We start from the raw sequence: 2,500 nt of genomic DNA on the forward strand, positions 1-2,500 counted from the left end.
TCTGTCTGTGTCTGTCTGTGTGTGTGTCTCTGTGTCTGTCTGTGTGTGTGTGTGTGTGTGTGTGTGTGTGTGTGTGTGTGTGTGTGTGTGTGTGTGTGTGTGTGTGTGTGTGTGTGTGTGTGTGTGTGTGTGTGTGTGTGTGTGTGTGTGTGTGTGTGTGTGTGTGTGTGTGTGTGTGTGTGTGTGTGTGTGTTTGTTGTGTGTGTGTTGTGTGGGTTGTTTTTTTGTGTTTGTGTGTGTGTGTCTGTGTGTGTGTGTGTGTGTGTGTGTGTGTGTGTGTGTGTGTGTGTGTGTGTGTGTGTGTGTGTGTGTGTGTGTGTGCGTGTGTGTGTGTCTCTGTCTGTGTGTGTGTCTTTCATTAATAATGAGATTTTGAACATTAAAGCATGTAAACATGTTCTTGCAGAACCCTGAAAATCAGCACCTTTAAAACATCCACAGACTCTGCCTTTCTGTTGGCTAAGATTTGAACCTGTGTGTGTGTGTGTGTGTGTGTGTGTGTGTGTGTGTGTGTGTGTGTGTGTGTGTGTGTGTGTGTGTGTGTGTGTGTGTGTGTGTGTGTGTGTGTGTGTGTGTGTGTGTGTGTGTGTGTGTGTGTGTGTGTGTGTGTGTGTGTGTGTGTGTGTGTGTGTGTGTGTGTGTGTGTCAGGTTCGTGGCGTCCTTTGCGTACTACGGCTCGGTGCTGAGCAGCTCGGAGCTGCTGGAGAAGAACTTGCTGTGCGTGACCAACGCTGACGGCGAGCATCAGGTCAAACACCGCCAGCAGGACGGGCTGTGTTACTGCATCCCGTTCCACTTCAACGACTACCAGACGCTGCTCGTCAGCTGCCTCGGAGAGGTCGCTCGTAAGTCCTCGCACGCTCGCAAGTCCTCACACGCTCGCAACTTCATTACACATTCAGATGAATGTATTCGTCATAGTTCCTTGTGTACTTACATGCATAAAGAAATGAAAAGACAACAATCATACAGACATACATAAGAATACAGAGACTAGTGCTGTGTTTAGACAGAACCGATCTGAAGAGAAAACGAAAAGTGGCGTTGAGTTCTCACCTTTTATTCTGCGTGCATATGGTGACGCAAAAGTGTGCGAAATGAGATCCACCAATTCCTTCTACTTCTCTCCCTTGTAGCGTGAAGCCACACACACACACACACACACACACACACACACACACACACACACACACACACACACACACACATATACACACTGTTTCCTCTGTCCCTCCAGTGGTCCCAGTAAACATCTGTCTGTCTCCTCTGTCCCTCCAGTGGTCCCAGTAAACATCTGTCTGTCTCCTCTAGTGGTCCCAGTAAACCTCTGTCTGTCTCCTCTGTCCCTCCAGGGGTCCCAGTAAACATCTGTCTGTCTCCTCCAGTGGTCCCAGTAAACATCTGTCTGTCTCCTCTGTCCCTCTAGTGGTCCCAGTAAACATCTGTCTGTCTCCTCTGTCCCTCTAGTGGTCCCAGTAAACATCTGTCTGTCTCCTCTGTCTCCTCCAGTGGTCCCAGTAAACACCTGTCTGTCTCCTCTGTCCCTCCAGTGGTCCCAGTAAACATCTGTCTGTCTCCTCTGTCCCTCCAGTGGTCCCAGTAAACATCTGTCTGTCTCCTCTGTCTCCTCCAATGGCCCCAGTAAACATCTGTCTGTCTCCTCTGTCCCCTCCAGTGGTCCCAGTAAACATCTGTCTGTCTCCTCTGTCTCCTCCAATGGCCCCAGTAAACATCTGTCTGTCTCCTCTGTCCCTCCAGTGGTCCCAGTAAACATCTGTCTGTCTCCTCTGTCTCCTCCAATGGTCCCAGTAAACATCTGTCTGTCACCTCTGTCCGTCCAGTGGTCCCAGTAAACATCTGTCTGTCTCCTCCAGTGGTCCCAGTAAACACCTGTCTCTCCTCTGTCCCTCTAGTGTTCCCAGTAAACATCTGTCTGTCTCCTCTGTCCCTCCAGTGGTCCCAGTAAACATCTGTCTGTCTCCTCTGTCCCTCCAGTGTCCCTAAAACTTCTTTCTCTCCTTCTCCCCCCCCAACCCCTAAACATCTGTCTGTCTCCTCTGTCTCCTCCAATGGTCCCAGTAAACATCTGTCTGTCACCTCTGTCCGTCCAGTGGTCCCAGTAAACATCTGTCTGTCACCTCTGTCCGTCCAGTGGTCCCAGTAAACATCTGTCTGTCTCCTCCAGTGGTCCCAGTAAACACCTGTCTCTCCTCTGTCCGTCCAGTGGTCCCAGTAAACATCTGTCTGTCTCCTCTGTCTCCTCCAATGGCCCCAGTAAACATCTGTCTGTCTCCTCTGTCCCTCCAGTGGTCCCAGTAAACATCTGTCTGTCTCCTCTGTCCCTCCAGTGGTCCCAGTAAACATCTGTCTGCTCAACATTTTGGGACGGAAGTTGAGTCTGACCGTGCTGCAGCTGGTGTCGGCCACTTTGTTCATGATGCTCAACATCTGCACCACAATGTGAGTCTGCCTGTCTGCCTGTCTGCCTGTCTGTCTGTC

General features: G+C 50.4%; 1 protein-coding gene across 1 annotated transcript in view; it reads left to right on the top strand.

Moving 5' to 3' along the window:
- The window catches only part of svopl (SVOP-like), a 23,091-nt gene that overhangs the window by 14,780 nt on the left and 5,811 nt on the right, over positions 1-2,500 (top strand). The window contains exons 11-12 of the mRNA XM_039792394.1: positions 650-846; positions 2,350-2,461. Coding sequence (XP_039648328.1) covers positions 650-846; positions 2,350-2,461 — 309 coding nt within the window. The remainder of the gene's footprint in view (positions 1-649; positions 847-2,349; positions 2,462-2,500) is intronic.

Source organism: Perca fluviatilis, chromosome 23 (genome assembly GCF_010015445.1).
Source record: "Perca fluviatilis chromosome 23, GENO_Pfluv_1.0, whole genome shotgun sequence".
Lineage (NCBI taxonomy): Eukaryota > Metazoa > Chordata > Actinopteri > Perciformes > Percidae > Perca > Perca fluviatilis.